The sequence below is a fragment of the Geotrypetes seraphini genome, chromosome 6 (genome assembly GCF_902459505.1).
Source record: "Geotrypetes seraphini chromosome 6, aGeoSer1.1, whole genome shotgun sequence".
In the NCBI taxonomy this organism is placed as follows: domain Eukaryota; kingdom Metazoa; phylum Chordata; class Amphibia; order Gymnophiona; family Dermophiidae; genus Geotrypetes; species Geotrypetes seraphini.
In genome coordinates, this window is record NC_047089.1 from 27,199,761 (window position 1) to 27,219,514 (window position 19,754).

Sequence of the window (19,754 nt, forward strand, 5' to 3'; positions counted from 1 at the left end):
TCCGTTCACCCCCCTGACTTTCCGTGCACTGTCCCCCCCTTGAAGTCCTGTCCCCCCTTGAAGGTCTGTCCCCATCCTGAAAGCCTGATGCCCCCCCCGACGTCCGATACTTCCCCCCCCCCGGCAGGACCACTCGCACCCCCACCCCGAAGGACCGCCGACTCCCCAACAATATCGGGCCAGGAGGGAGCCCAAACCCTCCTGGCCACGGCGACCCCCTAACCCCACCCCGCACTACATTACGGGCAGGAGGGATCCCAGGCCCTTCTGCCCTCGACGCAAACCCCCTCCCCCCAACGACCGCCCCCCCCAAGAACCTCCGCCCGCCCCCCAGCCGACCCGCGACCCCCCTGGCCGACCCCCACGACACCCCCACCCGCCTTCCCCGTACCTTTGTGTAGTTGGGCCAGAAGGGAGCCCAAACCCTCCTGGCCACGGCGACCCCCTAACCCCACCCCGCACTACATTACGGGCAGGAGGGATCCCAGGCCCTCCTGCCCTCGACGCAAACCCCCCTCCCCCCCCAACGACCGCCCCCCCCCAAGAACCTCCGACCGCCCCCCCAGCCGACCCGCGACCCCCCTGGCCGGCCCCCACGACCCCCCCACCCCCCTTCCCCGTACCTTTGGTAGTTGGCCGGACAGACGGGAGCCAAACCCGCCTGTCCGGCAGGCAACCAACGAAGGAATGAGGCCGGATTGGCCCATCCGTCCTAAAGCTCCGCCTACTGGTGGGGCCTAAGGCGCGTGGGCCAATCAGAATAGGCCCTGGAGCCTTAGGTCCCACCTGGGGGCGCGGCCTGAGGCACATGGTCGGGTTGGGCCCATGTGCCTCAGGCCGCGCCCCCAGGTGGGACCTAAGGCTCCAGGGCCTATTCTGATTGGCCCACGCGCCTTAGGCCCCACCAGTAGGCGGAGCTTTAGGACGGATGAGCCAATCCGGCCTCATTCCTTCGTTGGCTGCCTGCCGGACAGGCGGGTTTGGCTCCCGTCTGTCCGGCCAACTACCAAAGGTACGGGGAAGGGGGGTGGGGGGGTCGTGGGGGTCGGCCAGGGGGGTCGCGGGTCGGCTGGGGGGGCGGTCGGAGGTTCTTGGGGGGGGCGGTCGTTGGGGGGGGAGGGGGGTTTGCGTCGAGGGCAGGAGGGCCTGGGAACCCTCCTGCCCGTAATGTAGTGCGGGGTGGGGTTAGGGGGTCGCCGTGGCCAGGAGGGTTTGGGCTCCCTTCTGGCCCAATATTGTCGGGAAGTCGGCGGTCCTTCGGGGTGGGGGTGCGAGTGGTCCCGCCGGGGGGGGATGTATCGGACGTCGGGGAGTCGGCCGGGCAAGAGGGCTTGGGCTCCCTCTTGCTCCGATCGTGGGTGCGGGTGGGAGCGCGTGCGAGCGGTCGTTCGGGGTGGGGGTGCGAGCGGTCCTGCTGGGGGGGTGAATCGGGCGTCGGGTGGGGTGGGAACTATGTTTAAAAACTTTTGTATACCGCGCTCAGGCATATAACGCGCGGGGGGTATGCGCGGTAGGTAAAAACGCGTATAACGCGCGCGTTATATCCGCGAAAATATGGTAATTTTAATAAATAGGGCATTATGATATTTTGAAATGATTTATAAAACTCCACTGTATAACCATCTCCTCCTGGAGCGGATCCAACCCTAAGGGATTTCAAAGCTGTATCTAATTCTTTTAAGGATATTGGCTCCTCTAAACTTCGTTTTATATGTTCAGGAATCTTTGGTCCCTCTATTAACTTTAAAAAATCTAAACTATCTTTTTCCTTTTCTGAATAAGGCTCAGAAGAATACAAATCTTTATAAAATTTTAAAAATTGTTTTATAATTGGATCAATTTGGGACAACATTTCACCACTCTCATTTTTAATGGCAACTATCTTTGTTTTTCTTTTTTTTGCTTTAAGATAATTTGCCAGCATTCTTCCCGCCTTATTCGAATTTCCATAATACAAAGCTTGCTTTACAAATAAATCTTTTCTAATTATTTTTGAAGAAATTTCATTATATTTACCTTTCACTTTTAAAAGTTCTTGTTGTGTCAAATAATCCCATTTTTCTATTAATTTTAATTCTAGAGACTTTACCATTTTTTCCAAATCTGTAAATTGCTGTTTTTCCTTTTTTATTTGCAAAGCTGAATAAGAAATAATTTGTCCTCTAATGTATGCTTTAAAAGCATCCCACAAAGTCTCTACTGAAATTCCTTCTGTATCATTAATTTGAAAATAATCTTTCATTTTTTCCAGAAGATTTTCATAAAAGTCATTATTTGCAAGCAATGCATTATTTAATCTCCATATAGGTCTATTTCCATTCTTATCTATTATTTTAATTTCAATCCACACTCCAGCATGATCAGATAGTATAATTGTATCAATTACAGCCTGTGTGACTTGATGTACTAATTGATTAGAAACAAAAATGTAATCTATTCTAGAAAAAGAATTATGAACCTGGGAGCAAAATGAAAATTCCCAGCCATCAAAATGAAGTATACGCCAAATATCTTTTAAATCACAAGATTGTACCAAATTATCAAGGCCTAACGATTTTATAAATCTTCTCGGATTTTTATCCATAAGTGGATCCATAACAGCATTGAAATCCCCTGCTACTATTAGATTTGAAGTAGCCAGTGGAAGAATTAATTGTTGTAGAGTTTTAAAAAATTCATTCTGATTCGAATTAGGGGCATATATATTGAAGAGCGTCATGGTGGTATTTCCCATGTCCATTTCCACATATACCCATCTTCCATGAGGATGTCATTATGTTCTAACTAGGTTTGTCACCAGAATTTAATTTTTTTTTTTTTTTAACCTGCCTTGAACTCGTAAGGGCTTTGGTGGAATACAGATTGGAATGTAATGTTATAAATTAACAGAACATGCTTTCTTTATGGGTAAAGGGGAAGTCATCTCTCAAGCTGACATTTTGTTTGGTGATGTCACTTTCTACTGTTATTTTCTGTGCTCTTTCTATGTTGGTGAAGCAGTCCGTTGTGTTTCAGTGGTGTAGGATTAGTATTTCAATTCTAAAAACTAGTGAGCAAAACAAGAAACAGCCTATTGTACAGAGTACAATACAGAGCCTATTGAACTTTTTATTGAATGCCTTTTTCAAGATAAATGTATGTTTATATGGCTATTTGTCTTCCCTCATAGATGGTTGAAGAGATAAAAAGAATCCCCACAGTTAAAGTGTGTGATGTTGACAACTTTTCTGTAACTCACTATCATCTGCTTGAACCTTATGTTGAAAGAGAAATGGACACAGAACAGGTGATGGGTTTTGCTTTTCTCCCTTTGTTTTTATGTACCACGGTCTTCATATGCTTAATGTTTGCAACATGTAATTCTAGCAAAAAGAAAAGCACTACAACGCAAAAGGCATGAAATTTGTATTTCTCATTGACACAGAGAAAATATTTTAGCACTGTATTTGTAATTAAGAAAAATGAGTGATCTTACATCCCACCAAGATTTGACTGTATTCAGGGCACTCTATAATTCCTTAAAAATGCATTTAAAAAATTGAAGTACCATATATACCGTATTTTCACATAGATAACGCGCACCCGTGTAAAACGCGCACACGGGTATAGCGCGCGAAAAAACACAAATTTATGTAGAGAAATTTTTATATACCGCGCACACCCGTATACCACGCATGCTTCCCGACTCTCCTGTCGCCGCCCGACTCTCCTTTCGCCCGCCCCGACTCTCCTCTGGCCACCCTGACTCTCCTTTTGCCCGCCCCGACTCTCCTCTCCCCCTTGAAGTCCTGTCCCCACCCTGAAAGCCTGATGCCCCCCCCAGATGTCCGATTTCCCCCCCCCCCCCCCGCAGGACCGCTCGCACCACCCCGAAGGACCGCTCGCACGCACTCCCACCCCGAAGGACCGCTCGCACGTACTCCCACCCGCACCCCCACCCTGAAGGACCGCTCGCACCCCCACAGCCTCCCGACCCCCCCATCATGTAGAAGCTCCTACCGGTGTCCTGCTGCTTCCTCTTGGCGGTCTTAGGCCCCACCAGGAGGCGGAGCTTTGGGATGGATGGGCCAATCCGGCCTCATTCTGTCGTTGGCTGCCTGCCGGACAGGCGAGTTTGACTCCCGTCTGTCCGGCCAACTACATAAAGGTACGGGGAAGGGGGGTGGGGGTGTCATGGGGGTCGGCCAGGGGGGTCGCGGGTCGGCTGGGGGGGCGGTCGGAGGTTCTTGGGGGGGGCGGTCGTTGGGGGGAGGGGGGTTTGCGTCGAGGGCAGGAGGGCCTGGGATCCCTCCTGCCCGTAATGTAGTGCGGGGTGGGGGTAGGGGGTCGCCATGGCCAGGAGGGTTTGGGCTCCCTCCTGGCCCGAACAACTAGGGGGGGTGGGTTGCCAGGGCCAGGAGGACTTGGGCTCCCTCCTGGCCCGATATTGTCAGGGAGTTGGGGAGTCGGCGGGGCAAGAGGGCTTGGGCTCCCTTTTGCCCCGATCGTGTCAGGGGTGCCGCGGTTGGCTGGGGCAAGAGGGCTTGAGCTCCCTCTTGCCCCGATCGTGTCGGGTATCAGGACCGCCAAGAGGAAGCAGCAGGACACCGGTAGGAGCTTCTACATGATGGGGGGGGGTCGGGAGGCTGTGGGGGTGCGAGCGGTCCTTCAGGGTGGGGGTGCGGGTGGGAGTGCATGCGAGCGGTCCTTCGGGGTGGGGATGCGGGTGCGTGAGAGCGGTCCTTCGGGGTGGGGGTGCGAGCGGTCCTGCGGGGGGGGTGAATCGGACATCGGGGGGGGGGGGGAAACTATGTAAAAAAAATTTTTTACAACGCGCTCACACATATAAGGCGCAAGGGTGTGCGCGGTATGTAAAAACCACGTATAACGCACGCGTTATATGCGAGAAAATACAGTACTTGAAAATAAACCTAGAATTTTTTGGCCAATAAAGGCATCAAAAATTAATCTTGGTTTATATTCGAGAACTACCCACCATCCTCGATGTGTGACATAGTGTCTCTTGTCCTCCACTGCAACTGCTGCCAGCCCCCTCTGAACTGGCAGAGTTCTTACTGATTGATTCACTCCCCCATCCTGAACAGGCATGGCTCACACTTAGGGCTCCTTTTACTAAGGTGCACTGGTGTTTTTAGCATACGCAGGATATTACCGCGCGCTACGAGGCTAGAACTAATGCCAACTTAATGCTGGCGTTAAGGTCTAGCGCGCGCGTTAATGCCCTAACGCAGCTTAGTAAAAGGAGCCCTTAGTTCCTCCCTCCCCCACCAGTAGGCTCCCCCCCAACAGGCCTGTGGTACCTCTTTGGTGGTCTAGTGGTACGGTTCATAGTCATTCGCGCGCAAGATACCAGCGCGCCGACAATGGAGGGCAGACAATAAAGCGCAAGACACCAGCGCGCCGCGGGAAAACTTAGTTTTAAAGAGCTCCGAAGTGGGGTGTGAGTGGGGAACCCCCCCTCCACTTTACTGCATAATGTTCGCGCTGCTGTTTGGGGGGTTGGAACCCTTCATTATAGAGAAAACAGAACTTTTTCTGATTTTTTTTTTTTTTCAAGAAAAATTCTGTTTTCTCTATAATGTGGGGGGTTGCACACACCCCCCCAACGGCAACACGAACAGTATGCAGCAAGTGTGGGGGGGTTTCTCCCACACACACCCCCATTGGAGCTCTTTAATACTAAGTTTTCCTGCGGCGCGCTTGTGTCTTGCGCCGAATTGTCAGCGCTCGATTGTCGGCACGCTGGTGTCTGGCGTGCGATTGTCCCGTCACCAGTGGCACATTGGGGCAGGAGTGATCCCCCCTTGCTCCTGCCCTTGTTCTTTATCTTATGGTATGACTTCTCTTTGGCTGTGATTTATTCATTTTAAAAACTTATATTCCGCTTATACCTAAGAGGATTACAAAAACAACCAAACAATCATGAGATAAAACACCAAAAAGTATAAAACAAAACAATATACAGATAACATTTCCATTAATCACTTCATTCCTTCAGTCACTGCTTCTTAACTACTTAAAAGTTTCTATAAAATAGATGTTTTAAATAATTTTTTAAAACTCGGAAAGTTAGTCATTCTCAGTTGGCCAACAAGATTATTCCAAAGCTTCACCCCTGCCACCGGAATAGACCTCACATGCTGTTAACTCATCAACAGATAAATGCATCATGTTCTCCGATCTTAAGGAACAGCAGGTCTGGTGTAATGTTGCATCATGTGAAAAATAACCATGGTGACTGATTGCTCCTGCCCATGCTGTTTCTGTGATACAAATGGCTGCTGCGACTTCAGCAGAATATTCTGGGCTGGTATGCTACTATCTCGCTATCCTTACCTGAGTGGTCTCAAACTCACAGCCCGGGGGCCACATGCGGCCCGCCTGGTACTATTTTGTGGCCCACGGTCTGTACTAGTGCTGCCCACTCTTTGCAGTGTCCTCCAGGTTCCCTCTGGCCTCCCGCTCTTACCTTTACATAATTACCATAGCCTGCAGAGAGGATTGCCGGTGCTGTAGTGATCCTGGCAGGCTGTCATCGTGCTGAGCAGCATATTCCCTCTGCCACGATCCTGCCCCAGACGTCAGAGGAGGGGCAGGACCACGGCAGAAGGAACGTGCTGTGGAGGCCGATGGCAGCCTGCAAGGAATCCTACAGCACCAGTGATCCTATCTGCAGGCTGCGGTAATTAGTTTAAACTAAGACCGGGAGGCCGGGGGGAAGCTGGAGGACGCTGCAAAGAAGGGGGGAACATGCAGGCCTTTGGGGGGGGGAGATTTATAAACTATAAAGAGTTTTACCTCATGCAAAATTGTCATTTCTTTAATAAGACATTAACTATTTTTTTGCGGCCCTCTAAGTACCTACAAATTCAAAATGTGGCCCTGCAAAGGGTTTGAGTTTGAGACCACTGCCTTACCCCCACCCCCACCCCACCCTCTGCCGTACCTCCTTTGCTGTTCTTGCCCCTATCCTTACCCATCTTATTGTGTGAGTGTTCTTTGGCTGTGATTGATGTTCTCTTTTCTATTGACAAATACTGTAGTTCTTTTCCTTCCTTTTGTTTTAAATTATTGTTATATACTGCTGTGATCTGCTAAGCAACAGCGGTATAAAGACCATAAACTCTATTAGAACATGTTCTACAGGAGAATGTCAGGTTCTTAAATTTAGCTGGCTTATGAGGAAAATTTAGCTGGCTTATGAGGCAAATACATCCTGGGGATGTATTTGAGTGTGGCGCAGTGGTTAAAGCTACAGCCTCAGTCCCTGAGGTTATGGGTTCAAGCCTACGCCTTGCATTGAATCCTTGTTGAAATTTTGCAGGATATAAGAAACTGGGTGTTATGGTATCTTCCTTTCAGTAGAAAGAGACTCGCCTCCTGTGCATTTGTCACGGAGGTATTTACATGTGTTTCTCTTTTCCCTCTCCTGCTTTTCTTCCAGCAAAGTCATCAGTCCATCAAGGGAGCTGATCCCTCTGTATGGTAACATGTAGCACTGCTACCTAATCAATGTCTAGATCTAAAATTGAATTCCCTTATACAGGTTTTGAAATATAGTGGCTTTTTAAATTTTATGAGGAAAAGGAAAGAAGAGTCCAAGCCTCAAAATACAATGGAATAAAAAACAGAAAGAGGCACTGGAGATGTCAAAACCAACATATGGTTGCAAAACTTTATTGAAGGTTAAACATCTAAAAAAAATCAAACAAATAAAGTTTGTTCTTATGATATTACATTACATTGGAGATTTCTATTCCACCATTGCCTTGTGATTCAAGGCGGATTCCAAAAGAATTACAAAAAACATATTACAAGAAGAAGATATCTGGTAATTTCTAGAGGAGATAAAGAGTAGATAAGGTTGCTTTGGGGAATCGGGAGGGAAGTGGGAAGGAGCTAGTGGTATTAAGTCGTTTGCATTAGGTTTTCAAATTAATTATGCCTCAATTATATATTCTATTTTCTGTTCTTATTATGAATTTAAAACTTCATTGTGGTGTTCCCATTTATGTATTTTGTCCCCAATTTTTCTTTTTTTTTATTTTAATTAATTATTTCTACAATATAATGGTTGAGTTCCACTTTAAAATTTGTTTATCATTTTTTATTTGCATAAATCCTCAATTGATTTTTAATTGTTATTTTATTCCAAAACATTAGTTTGTTATCCAGTATTTTGGTACTTGGTTGCGAATTACAAATCACATTGGTAGTTCAATTCTATGACACTTATTTCTTTTAGTCCATCTTGCATATTCTTTCGAAATGTATAAAAGCAATAATTGTTTTCAACTTTTATATTTATATATACATATTCACTAATATGTACATCTTTTTATGTATTCTTTTAGTTTATTTGTCCCATGAGGAAGGCGACTTCTGTTGCCGAAACTTGGATCCTAGTCGGGACTTTGGGTTTTTTGGGGTTTTTTTTAGATGTTTTAACCTTCAATAAAAGTTTTGCAACCATACGTTGGTTTTGACATCTTCAATGCCTCTTTCTGGTTTTTGTTTTCAAATTTTATAGCAGTAATATGCTTTCAATAGGAAATATTCACCAACCTAAAGACTGACATTCAGTAATTTGAGTATGAAAGGATGGTAACATTGGGAAGAAATAATAAAGTTGGACCCATATCACTGCTGTGGCTTCTTTTTACATTTTGACTCTCTTGAGAGAGCAAATGGATTTTTCATGGTACTGGAAAAAGGGTTAAAATACTAATTTTATAAATTTGTGACCAGAAGGATATCTGTTTGCTTGCTGTGAATATCTATGGTGTTTGGAGTAGGGAAGGAATTACAAAAATTGTAAATAAATTTTTCATTTGTAAAACTCGAAATATGTCTGTCTGAATATGCAATACAATTTAGTTCACAAAATGATTTTCTCCCTCCTCTACTTGTTTGCTAGCCAGACGCTCGGTTAGCTGCCAAAGAAGAAGCAAAGCGAATGGATGATTTGCAGAAAGATGATGCAATTGAGAGGCAAGAGCAGCTTGAGAAAGCCCGTCTTCGAGGAAATCATGCGTTGAAACGGGTCCATTTAGCACAAGTAAGAGGAGTAGATGTCTCTTGGTTTTTGTTTTCACTTTCTTTTTAATATTTATTATATTTTAATCAATATACAAAGAAAAACTCAAGGCAATTAATGAGAAAAGAGCTGGTACAATATAAAAATAAAATGTCTATCTTTTGAAACTCAGTAACCTTAAATCACTAATTTGGGGGGATAAAAATGACGACTAGTAATATAGCGATACAGGATAGCTTTGAAAGAGCTGACTCCTTTTTTTGGGAAATGTTCATTTATTCCACTATTACTTTAGGAGTGCCAGTGGCTTTAAAACAAGTTCAGTCTGCCTTCTACCAAAGTTTTTCCTTCATGTTCAAACTACCAAGTAAATTTTATCAATGAGTGTTTATTTGATTTGGGAAGTTCTTTTGGCATCATAATTCATGTATGCATGAGTTTTCATCTTAAGAACATAAGAATAGCCTTACTGGATCAGACCAATGGTCCATCCAGCCCTGTATCCTGTCTTCACGGAGGCCAATCACAGTCACAAGTACCTGGCAAAATCCCAAATAGTAGCAGCATTCCATGCCACCCATCCAGGGCAAGCAGAGGCTTCCCCCATGACTTAATAACAAACTATGGACTTTTCTTCCAGGAATTTGTCCAAACCTTTCATAAATCCAGCTACACTATCCACTTTTACCACAACCTCTGGAAACGCGTTCCAGAACTTAACTATTCTCTGAGTGAAAAAATATTTCCTCCTATTGGTTTTAAAAGTATTTCCTTGCAGTTTCATGGTACTTTGAGAACAAACAGGACATGACCTCACATTTGAGTGACATCATCTGACAGAACCCTGGCAGAGATTCTACCCAGCGTTCAAGTACATTCTGAAAGCCGTTTAGCAGTGCCATACCATACATGCAGAGGTACTTCCCTGTGGAACTAGCTATCTTTGTTTTCCTATGGAGCAGAGCAGTCAAGTTTACCAGCTCTTTTCATAAGAACATAAGAGTTGCCATACTGGGAAAGGCTGAAGGTTCATCAAACCCAGTATCCTGCTTTCAACAATAGCCAATCCAGGTTACAAGTACCTGGCAAGATCCCAAAAGAGTAAAATAGATTTTATGCTGGCTATCCTAGGAATAAGCAATGGATTGTTACCATCATAATAATGACTTATTGACTTTTCTTTTAGAAAAGTATCCAAACCTTTTTTTTAAACCCTGCTATGCTACAACTTTTACCATGTTCAATTGAAGTTTAATTACACATTGAGTGAAATATTTTTTTCTGGTTTTTAAAATTTACTACGTAGTAGCTTCATTGCGTGCCACCTAATCCTAGTATTTTTGAAAAGAGTAAACAAGCGATTCACATTTATGTGTTTCATTCCACTCTTTATTAGGTTAATGAGATCCCTGTGCAGTATGCAATCAAAGTTTCAAGTTTATTTTTGACTTGTTGGATCGCTTAATTTAATTTGCTAAGCGATTTACAGGAAAAAATATATATATAACAGATTAATTAAAATTAGCTACATTAACATAAAAACTAATAAATAAAATCAGACAGACTAACGGACACATAAGGAAAGAATGGGTAGAACTACAATTGTATATATTAAAAGAACTTTAATGGTAAAAAACAACAGGTATGGGGAATATCAGAGAAATAAAAAAGTGGAAAGAAAAAGAATCAATAAAATTAAATTCATACATGAAACGCGTCTTTAAAAAGGAAACTTTTAAAACTACTTTTAAACTGTTTCAAATCATTTTCTACTCTGAGATACTGGGGCAAACTATTCCATAATTGAGGGGCTATAACAGAAAAAATGTCAGTGCGACGAGTTCCAATAATTTTTAATGATGGAACTGTTAAAAGATTTTGATCAGTGGATCTTAAAGAGCGTGAAGTACTATATGGAATGAGTAATCTGTTGATGAATTGGGGTTCGTTTGTAGTCAGTGTTTTAAAAACTAAAAGTAATATTTTAAAAGTAATCCGGTGAGTAATAGGAAGCCAGTGTGATTCAATCAAGAGTGGTGTGACATGGTCAAATTTTTTACAATTGTGTATTAGTTTTATTGCTGTATTTTGAACTATCTGAAGACGTTTTTTCTCTTTCTGGGTGATATTTATTAATAAAGTGTTACAGTAATCCAGTTTTGAAATAATTAATGAGCGAATAAGTATGTTTAATGATTTTGGCTCTAAAAATTTAGCAGTTGATCGGATCATGCACAATTTAAAGAAACATGTTCTGACAGTATTAGTAATATGTTCGTGGAAAGATAACCTATCATCAATTATGACTCCTAATATTTTTAGGGAACTTACTAGGTTTAGTTGTACATTATTGTATTCCGCCTTGAACAATATATAATGTATAATGTATTCAAAATTAATTTTCCTATGAACTGTTTTCCTACCTTCTTCTACTCTATGTTTATAACCTAACTAATTTATTTTTCTCAAGTACTTTAGCAAGAATGTGAGCCTTTGGGACAGTCAGGGAACTCTAAGTACTCTCTCTTCATCTTAATTAATCTTACTTATTGCATTTCTTCTGTTTCTACTGTAAACCGCTTAGAACTTCACGGTACAGAGGTATATAAGAAATAAAATTATTATTATTATTATTATCTAAAGTAAACGGAGCATTTAAATTTATATCTTTTTTCCAAGAGAAAAATAGTGCTTTGGATGTTTAGGGCTAACATGTTTGAGTTTAGCCAATGTTTGATTTCTCCTAGTTTTCTATTTATTTCAGTTATTTCATTTATGTTATCTGGATTCAATGGATGAAGCAGTTGAACATCGTCGGCATAGGTGAAAGTAGTAAAGCCTATTGATTTCTTATTTCTTATTTTTATTCTTATTATTATGTATATTTTCTGTAAACCGCTTAGAACCTAACGGATGTAGCGGTATATAAGAAATAAATTACATTACATTATATACAGAGCAATGGAGAAAGAAAAATATTAAATAAAAGTGGTGACAATATTGATCCTTGGGGAATACCATAGCTAGTGGTATAAGGTTTTGAAACTGTATTTTTAAAGGTGACTGTAGAAGAACGATCAGAAAGAAAAGAATGAAACCATTCAAGTGAGTAACAGGTTCAACCTGCTCAGGCAGGAAGGAGGGGGCCCAGACGAATTGTGGGCAGAGATCAAAGGACTCATCACTGAAACTGCTCAAAAGCATGGTAGGAACGGGTTAACTGCAACCACCCTCCAAATCGCTAATAAGAGGCTAAGGGCAGGTTGAATGAGTTGTGGTGACTCAATGCTGATTTCCAAAGAGCAGCCAGGAAAGACAAGAACAACTTCCTGAATGCTCAATGCATGAACCTTGAAGAAGCCTATAAAAAGGGCCACACCAAGGAATTATTTACTGTGGCAAAACAAGTGAATAAACTTTTTCAGCATACTAATCAACCATCAAAGACTGTGATGGGAATGAAATAAGTGACCAGCAGGACATCAAGCAGAGATGGAAAGAATACACAGAGGAATTATACATCAGCACCTACACTGATTACCCTGAAGAGCTTGGGGGTCACTTGGAAGCAGAACCACACTTATTGGAAAGTGAAGTGGATGGGGTGCTGAGGCAGCTTCCAAACAACAAAGCACCTGGCATTGATGGAATCCCTGCAGTGCTACTCAAACCAGTCCCAAGAGCAACACTTGACAGCACTATGCCAGAAGATCTGAAGGACCTGCACATGGCCAAAGGACAGGAAAAGATCAGTTTTTATCCCACTGCTGAAGAAAGATGACACCAGGGACCATACCAACTATAGAACAATCGCCCTGATCCCCCACGCCAGCAAGGTGCTTCCAAAGATTTTCCAGAGATGCTTGGGCAACATCCTTGATTGAGAATTTCTGATGCCCAAGCTGGATTCCATAAGGGCAGAGGGACCCATGATCACATTGCAGACTTGAGGTGGATTATAGAAAAGGCGAGGGAGTACCAGAAGAAGCTCTACGTGTGCTTCATTGATTATACCAAGGCTATTGACTGTGTTGAGCCTGACAAGTTTTGGAAAGCACTGAGTGAGATAGGAGTATTGGCACACCTGATCAGGTTAATCAGATTGCTCTACTACGATCAAGAAGCTACAGTGTGAACCAGGTATGGAGATACAGAATGTCTCAAGATCACAAGAGAAGGATGTATCCTCTCTCCTTTTCTTATCAGCCTCTATGCAGAAGTAATCATGAGGAAGCTGGACTTAGATGAAGCTGGACTTAGATGATTTGAGTTTTGGGGTGAAAATAGACGGACAAACCATCAGTAATCTGAGATACGCAGATGATACTGCCCTGCTGGCAGAGAGTGAGAAGAACCTCAAGAAGTTGATCCTGAAGCTGAAAGAAGAAAGTGAGAAGATGGCACTTTACCTAAACATCAAGAAGACCAAAATCATGACTACCGCCAACAAGAAAGTCCATATGTAGATCAAAAATGTAGATCAAAAATGAAGAAATAAAAGTGGTTGACAGCTTTGTTTTCCTTGGGTCCTTCATTGATCACAGTGGTGGTTTGACAGCAGAAATCTGTCATACCTATGTGGGATCCCTACGAAGGTCGAACTGGAATATCGGTCGCTAGGTATAGACTTAAGAGGATGGGTCAGTAGGGTGGGCAGACTTGATGGGCTATAGCCCTTTTCTGCCATCATCTTCTATGTTTCTATGTAAATCAAACGTCGATTAACACTGGGATGTGCAGCCATAGTGAGCATGAACCAAATATGGAAGTGCAAGGACTTCTCGATCACTGTTGAACAAAGAATGATCACTGCCATTGTGTTCCTAATCATGAAATATGGCTGTGAGACATGGACACTCACAAAAGCAGATAGAAGAAAAATCAACGCCTTTGAGCCTTGGTGCTGGACAAGACTTCTACGAATCCTATGGACAGCTAGGATCACCAACAAAGATGTTCTTGATCATATAAACCCAGAGTTGTCCCTGGAAGGCAAGATTACTAGATTACACGTGATGAGGGTAAATTCACTAGAAAAGAAGGTGCTACTCAGAATGGTCAGTGGTAAAAGGAAGCAGGGGAGACCAAAGGCCCGTTGGCTGGATACCGTCAAGAACGACATAAGAATGAACATCAAGTAATTGAAAGAAGCTGTGGGAAAACAGGGAAGCATGGTGAGGATTGGTCTACAACAGGGGTCTCAAAGTCCCTCCTTGAGGGCCGCAATCCAGTTGGGTTTTCAGGATTTCTCCAATGACTATGCATTGAAAGCAGTGCATGCACATAGATCTCATGCATATTCATTGCAGAAATCCTGAAAACCCGACTGGATTGCGGCCCTCAAGGAGGGACTTTGAGATCCCTGGTCTACAAAGTATCCAAGGGTTGGACATGATTGAATGGATAGTAGTAGTGGTAATCATCTCTCCCTGGAACTGTCTCTTCTCCAGGTTGAAGAGCCTAGCTGTTTTAGCCTTTCCTTTTTAGGAAAGTCATCCTATTCCCTTTATCATTTTGGTTGCCCTTCTCTGTACCATGTCTAATTCCACTACTGTATATCTTTTTTTTTTTCTTTTAGATACGGTGATTAAATTATAGTAATGAATAAGTTACACTTTTCCCAATCTTAATACACATGTGGATTTGGGGGGGGGGATTTCTTGTTTTTCCATTAAGAATATATAGATGATTGTCGTAAGATATTATTTTCATGTGGTATATATTAGTTGTATATGAATTTGGGAGGGGGTGGGGGTTAAATCTTCTTGGTGTATGATATTGAAAATTTTTCAAGTGATGTTGTATTATATTTGGTTGATATTTACTGTACACTTGATGTAAGTTTAAAAATGAATAAAGAAATTATAAAAAAAAAAAAAAAAAAGATACGGTGATCAGAATTGCACACTTTATTCAAGGTACGGTTGCACCATGGAGCGATATAAAGACATTACAACATTCTCATTTTTGTCTTCCATTCCTTTCCTAATAATTTCTAAGTATGCTTTTTTTCTTAGCCATCACTGCTGTACACTAAGCAGAGGGTTTCAATATATCGTCAACAATAACACTTAGATTCTTTTCCTGGGTGGTGACCCCCGAATGTGGAACATTGCATCATGTAGCTATAGTTTGGATTCCTCTTTCCCACAATCATTACTTTGTACTGCTCACATTAAATATCATCCGTCATTTGGATACCCAGTTTCCCAGTCTTGTAAAGCCCTCTTGCAATTTTTTACAATCCTCTTGTGATTTAACAACTTTGAATAACAGTTTTCTTGGGGACAAGGTGGAAGAGGTTGCTAATTTATCAGGAAGAGAACTAATACCATGAATTCCCTCTTTCGACCACTCCTGCAGCCTCCACTTCTCAGAGGTTCTTGGGTGGTGTTCTAATAATAATAATAATAACTTTATTCTTCTATACCACCATAGTCAGATGACTTCTAGGCAGTTTACATTGAAGAGGGCTGGACAATCAGCGAATTACAGAATGCAAAAAGTGAGGGTACAATATATTACACAAGAAATAGACAGTAGGAAAGTATAAATTTAGTGTGGCTTCTGTTTAGGAGATGAAGCAGTAAAACAGTAAGGTTTTAATTTCTCCAAAAGGCGCCATAGGTCAGCCTGGCTCCATTGATGTGGTTACCCAGCCAGGACTACTACTACTACTCAGTGATATAGGTATACTTCTCCAGCTTGGCTTTCCCAACAGACCCAAGGGCTCTACTCCAGGCCTAGGCAGCAGATGCCTCAGAAGACCAAGCTAACTCCCCAATTGAAGCAAGAGTCAAGCTTTTGACTTGCTCCAGAAAAGTATAGATAGCCACAATGAAATAACTGTTCTAGATGGCCTACTGGTAGGAGGGAGGCTGAATTTTCTTTTCTAAGCAAGATGACCTCTTATAACCTCCAACCAATGGGTTCTTCAGATAGTCTGGGGAGGGGAGGTTACTCCCTAAATTTTGTGTCTGGTTCCTTCAAATTACTCACCAACAATAACAAATTTCATCTCTCATTCCTCTCTTCCATTTTACAGAACCATGTGGTTGAGTCTCTATCATCGGGGAAAGAAGGGAAGGGAATATATTCCAAGTACTTCCTCATGCCCAAAAACATGGAGGGGTGGAATTTCATCCAGTCCTAGACCTAAAGGCCTTGAACAAATATCTGGTCAAAGAAAAGTTCAGGATGGTTTCCCATGATTCAGACAAACATCTGGCTATGCTTTCTGAACTTAAAGAATGCTTAAACCCACATACAGATACAGGAGAGGGAAAGTCACAGGAAGTACCTCCATTCTTGTCCCTCTCTAATATTTGTACTTGGCCTCTCGGCTATATGATGAGCTGTATTGTAGAAAACCATTAGTGTACTAATGTGTGCTTATTAGGTGTTTAGTAAGTATTAAACTGACATTGTATTTTATTTCTGCTATTTGAATTTCAGTGTTTAAATGTTTATTTTTTAAACTGTTTCATGGTAGTCCTATTACGTTTAAATTTGCTGATTTTGAGTTTACCTCATTCATTGTATTTCTAGTGCAATAGGTAAGTCATTCTGGATGGTAGGGTATTCTCCCCATGCTTATGAGCTGTGCAGAAGGAATCCACTCTAGCTTTTTAACATCTCCTCCTTCACTAGAGAGCTCTATTGTCTCCTTCAGTTTTTCCTTACTTCACACGAGCTGGAAGGAGTCTTTCTGATCAGCTCTGTATATATTTCTTTATTTTTGTTTTTGTCTTTTTCGTGGTTTTTTGATGGCTTTCGGTGCTTGGAGCTCCCCAGATTGGGGGTCAAGCTCTACCTGTGTGGAGGAGAAACAGACTGATTGACCACTTCCTTTGGGAGGCTGATGAACACCCCTGGATCGGGCTGGCATCCATCATCACAATTACCCACAAAGCTATTCTGAGAGACATGTCCCTTGATAAAGCCTGTGGGTAGAGCCACCAGCACTTACTGACACAGGATTCCAGAGTCCATGGCAGTCATCTGCAGGGAGTTCAATTGTGGCGCCCAATGCAATAGCAGAGCGCTCTGGAGAGGACACATGTGAGCCTTCACCCATGCCATGGAGCCTAGCATTTGGAGAAAGTGCCATGCAGACGGAACATGCTTGGCCAGCAAGTTCGTTATCTGGGTATAAAGCTTCTCACTGTGTGCCTCTGGAGATAGATACAACCTTCTGTGATGTTTCAGGCTAATTCGTTCTTTGGTCTTACCTGTTGCACACCCCTTTTGTCCTTTAGTGGTGTTTTTTCAGTGATCCTGGTAGCTAGGGATTTCCAAATGTGAGAAGATTATGTCCTGTTTGTCCTCATAGAAAGTGGAGTTACTCATCTATAGCAGATGTTCTTTGAGGACAGCAGGACACACATTCTTATATCCCTTCACACCTCCCCGAGAAATTGTTCTTCAGTTGTTTTTTTTTAATGATACTGCTGGTCCTGCATACTCATGCATACACCTGTGCGTATGTAGTGAGATGCTGCCAAAGGCTTTGAGAATTTTCTTGAACTCTGGGTAGTGTCCATGCCAGGGCTCTGTCAGACGACATTACCCAAATGTGAGAATATATATAGTACTTCTGTCTTTGGAGAACACCTGCTACAGATGAGTAACTCCGCATAAGAAACAAGTATAAGTTAGAAGCAGACATATAAACCTAGGTCTAGATTTATTGGGTTCCTGCTTTTTGAAATTACATATGGAGCCTTGTAAAATTCTTCACACCCCTGGACATTTTTCACATTCTGTTACCTGAAAGGTAAAAATCAAAATGCCTTTTGGAATTTTTCACTGATCTATGTAATATACTTACAACATGAAAGCAATTACAAAGATATTCAAAAAGTAGAAAGGTGGTCAGAAATTATTGTCTTAAATCTTCACACTTATAAATAAAAAAAATGTCAACAGATAAAGGCCATATGGCCTACGCAGTCTGTCCATCCATACCAACTAATAAGTTCTATAATCCTTTCCTCTCCCTTAAGAGATTGTTTGTGCTTGTCCCATGTCTTATTTAATTCAGATACTGTCCCGTCTCCATCATGTTAGCTAGAGGCTGTTCCACGCATCCAGCACCCTTACCATTAAAAAAATGTGCTTTTTCAATTATTCCTGATTCTGTCCCCTTTTGCCTTCATCCAGTGCTCCCTGGTTCCAGAGCTTCCTTTCAATTGAAGAAGAAATGCTTCCTGTTCATTTATGCCATTGGGGTGGTGTTTTTTTTTTTTTTAATAGATCCATTTTTATTAAACCAAAATCAAAGAAGAATAAGAACACAGAATGATGATATTAATATAAAATACCAAGCAAGAGTTCCCATGCCCATCCCCCCTCCAACTCCAAAGAATAAATATGCGAACCCATTCCAGACTTGGTAGGAACCCTTACACCAAGCTTGAATCATAAATCGGCATTGTACATCCCCCATATGCTAATGCCTCAATCATATTACCCCTCCTGCCTTTCTTCAAAATAATACTTATTGAGGTTTTTAAGTGTTTCCTCATATGTTTTTTTATGTCAAGGACCACTGAACACTTTAAAAATTGCAGTCTCCAGAATTGTGCATAGTAATACAAATTAAGTTTAACCAGAGACATTGTCCAGAAGTGCAGTTGCCTCTTTTTCTGGTGATCATTTCTATTCCTGTCCACCCAAGCATCCTTCTGGCTTTTGCTGTCACCTTTTCTAGCTGTTAAACCACTTTAAGATGCTTGGGATATTTAAATACCTCTATGGCATATGGGTGGAAGAATATAGTTTTATATTTCTTCAGGCTTGGTTATTAATATCATTCTATGTTCTTGTTTGATAGTGTTTTAAAGAGGAATAAAAAAACTTTATCAGTAAAATGGAAGAAATTGATAGAACTGAATGTTTCTTCATGGCCAAAGTGATCTGTGAAGATGGTTTTTGAAAACAGCAACTTACCAAGTTTTACACATAGCAAGCTATTTATGAAATAAAAAATTAATATTCCGGTAGAGAGGAAATATTATATTGTTAGTCATCAAACTGCCTATTTTCTAAGAGTAAACAAGCTGCTAATTGTAACTACTGTATGCTTGAAGGACCGAGAGAAACTCCTGAAGGAACTTGAACAGATGCAGTCTGTGGATCTTGCCCGACGGAGGCAGATTGTGGCCCAGATGCCACAACAACTGTTTGAACCTGGGTACCGCCGTACTGAAATTAAAGAAGAGTGGCAGAGGGAGCTAGAATTTGCCTTTGAAGACTTATACACAGAAAACCGAAGTAAGATGCGATCATTATTTTGCATTTATTAAAGGTTTTTGTTTTGTTTTTTTAAAGTTTCTTCTCAACTCTTACAGGCTAAGGGATGAAAACTTGTGTTTCTAAGTAAGCAAAGGCCAAATGACTTTGCCAAGATCAAATTTTCACAGTGTTGTCTGTAATCCAAATAGTGGACTATACTAAGATGATTTGATAAACCTCTAAACATCTATGATTAATTTAAAACTTAGGGCCTGTTTTACAAAGCCACGCAAGCGGCTGCAGCATGGTAACGGCCCTCAAAGCCCATAGAGGTTTAAAGGGCTTCGGGGCTGTTGTCGCGCGGCTTTGTAAAACAGGCCCTCAATTTTGGTACAGTATTTCAGAATATGAATTTAGGTTAGAAATTCCTATTAATTTTTAATTATTATCCCCAAAATTATAGGGCTCCTTTTACTAAGGT

General features: G+C 42.2%; 1 protein-coding gene across 4 annotated transcripts in view; it reads left to right on the plus strand.

Annotated features, from left to right (window-relative positions):
- Positions 1-19,754, plus strand: part of CEP295 (centrosomal protein 295) — a 161,685-nt gene that overhangs the window by 36,089 nt on the left and 105,842 nt on the right. For 3 of the 4 annotated variants that reach the window (XM_033950484.1, XM_033950485.1, XM_033950483.1), the window contains 3 exons: positions 3,170-3,286; positions 8,918-9,058; positions 19,129-19,312. In XM_033950484.1, coding sequence (XP_033806375.1) covers positions 3,170-3,286; positions 8,918-9,058; positions 19,129-19,312 — 442 coding nt within the window. Of the gene's footprint in view, positions 1-3,169; positions 3,287-8,917; positions 9,059-19,128; positions 19,313-19,754 lie in introns of those variants that run through there. The other variant, XM_033950486.1, reaches the window with a different exon arrangement.